This window comes from Henckelia pumila, chromosome 2 (genome assembly GCF_033568475.1).
Source record: "Henckelia pumila isolate YLH828 chromosome 2, ASM3356847v2, whole genome shotgun sequence".
NCBI lineage: Eukaryota > Viridiplantae > Streptophyta > Magnoliopsida > Lamiales > Gesneriaceae > Henckelia > Henckelia pumila.
In genome coordinates, this window is record NC_133121.1 from 15,078,096 (window position 1) to 15,080,547 (window position 2,452).

At 30.4% G+C, this 2,452-nt stretch overlaps 1 protein-coding gene across 1 annotated transcript; it reads left to right on the forward strand.

Moving 5' to 3' along the window:
• Positions 1 to 434: 434 nt before the first annotated feature.
• On the forward strand, positions 435 to 1,124 carry LOC140885001 (monothiol glutaredoxin-S11-like). The gene has a single exon (XM_073291912.1). The coding sequence runs from the start codon at positions 525 to 527 to the stop codon at positions 840 to 842; it is 318 nt and encodes a 105-aa protein (XP_073148013.1). The 5' UTR covers positions 435 to 524; the 3' UTR covers positions 843 to 1,124.
• Positions 1,125 to 2,452: the final 1,328 nt, after the last annotated feature.

The window sequence follows — 2,452 nt, forward strand, 5'->3', positions numbered from 1 at the left end:
ATGCTTATGTGGCACTGTGCACGTCAGTTCCACATCAATACTGAATTGGTGTCACATCAGCGCCACGTCGGAAAAAGGACTAAAATTGCCAAAAAAATAAAGATAGCGGACTAAAACTGAAATCTGAAAATATAAAGGACTGAAATCGAAAAGTGACAAATATACAGGACCAAAAAAACAATTTTCCCATTGTTCGATCGCCATATGGTTTCGCTCTAGAAATTGGAATCCAGTAGTATCTAAACATATCTTTAGTGTCTTTCTTGAAAAAGTGCCTTTAAAGATGTTTTTGGGGGCATCCGATCCAGTTAGCAGAGACCATTCACATTCTTTTCAAGGTAAAAAGCACTGCACTCTAGTACACAATCTTAATTCCTTTATAAATAGAGCATGCAGCAAACACATGCAATATTATATTCTATCAAACCCTTCTATCTAGTGTAGCTCATCCTCTTCACACACAAAAAATAATCGGGTCGGATCGGATCGGATCGGATCGGATCGGATCCAAGATATATCAGTTGATGATGGCCGAGAAGATACTAAAACTGGCATCAGATAACGGTATCATGATCTTCAGCAAGAGCAGTTGCTGCTTATGCTACGCGGTGCAGATACTGTTCCAAGAACTCCACGTAAAACCTAACATCTACGAAATAGACCGCGATCCCGAGGGAAAAGAAATCGAGAAGGCCTTGATGAGGATGGGGTTCAGCGGGCCTATACCCGCGGTTTTCATCAACGGGAAGATGGTCGGTTCGACTAATGAAGTCATGTCTCTCCACTTGAGTGGCTCCTTGATTCCACTCCTCAAACCTTATCACCAGGCTAATGTGTCCTGAATCGTGCATGCATGATGTTTAATTAATTAAGCTAGCTGCACCATAAGGGTTTTATATATTTGTAGTAGCATGCAGAATATATAAATAAGATTAATTGGCTCCATGCATGCATGAGTCATGACAGTAAGCTATAGCTAGATGCACTAGGTTTTGTGTTATTGAATTAGTATATATATATATATATATATTAATGTGCATGTAGTTTATAAGTTTAGCTATGATATGTAAATATGATCATTAATAAGTGTTTAGCTAGATTGTTAAATGATTAATGTTTTAGTTCATCTTAATTGGTTTGTTTCTCTGGTGAAACATTTCGTATGATTTAATATATAAGTGTTTAGATTAATTGTTAAATGATTAATGTTTTAGTTCAGCTTAATTAATTGGTTTGTTTCTTTGGTGAAACATTTAATTCGTATGTGGAGGGTGAAAACAATTAAGTTAGACAATTAATTTTTACCTTATGTAATATGTACATGTTATATATATATATATATATATATATATATATATATATATATATATATATATATATATATGGCATGTATTATGTATAGTTGCAGCCATCGATATCCGTTGCAGATTGATTGAAAATTATAATGAATTTGGAATAAAAGTATACAATAAAAACATATTTTATTCCAGAATGTTTGTAGCTAGCTTAATCGCTATATATTTACATTATTTTTAATTGACTTCAATGATCAGTAATAATTTGTAGCAATTAATATTTTTGGGATTTGGAATTACAAATACTATTTTAGTGTTTGGTAAATGAGATGTTGAAACGAGATTGATATTTGATGGGATTTCATTAATTATTATGAAATTGGTCGAATTTCTTGATATTTCATAACATTTGAGTTTAAAATTTTAAAAATTATATTTATATAATTAACTTACTCAGAGATTTCAAGTACTCTTCTTTACAAATTTTTCAAAATGTCATTTATCTAAAATCTTATAGTATCAATTCACACTATTATATTTTAAATTCTAACCAAACACTAAAATTGAATTTAAATTTCATGGATTTGACATCTATAATCCAATTTCAATTTCAATTCCAAATCTCATTTTTTTAATGGTTTCAAGAATTTAATTAATTAATATTATTATTTATTTTTATTTTTGGAAGGGGACACATCAAAATAATGCTCCCACTTTTGAATAAGAAGACATGCAGATTCACTCGCTTTATCTTCGAACGGGAAAGATAGGGGATCCAATTCCTCTTGCCTTTTTCTATTTACTCCTTTTTTAATTAAAATCCTGATTAATTTTGTTTCATATATCAAACAACATAAAAATAAAAAAATAGATTGGTCATATTCTCGGAATATTCGAATACCAGATAAAAAAACACCAAGGGTTTGTTTTTGTTTTGTTGAGAAGATTTTTGAGGAAATATTTTAGAAATTCAAATATGTTACAATGTTTTTGGTTAAAAATATAATCTAAAATTAGAAATACTTGGAAAGTGGTGAAGATTTGATACAAAGTAAAGATTGCGTAGGTTCCGTCGCGATCTCCATGAATAATAATTATTATTATTTTTTAGAAATTATTTGTTCTTTTTAATTTACTCACGCTGTGTTTTTTCCACA

Bases quoted from the DNA above. Each gene is read 5' to 3' on its own strand.
- LOC140885001 (XM_073291912.1), top strand. From the start codon at position 525: ATGATGGCCGAGAAGATACTAAAACTGGCATCAGATAACGGTATCATG.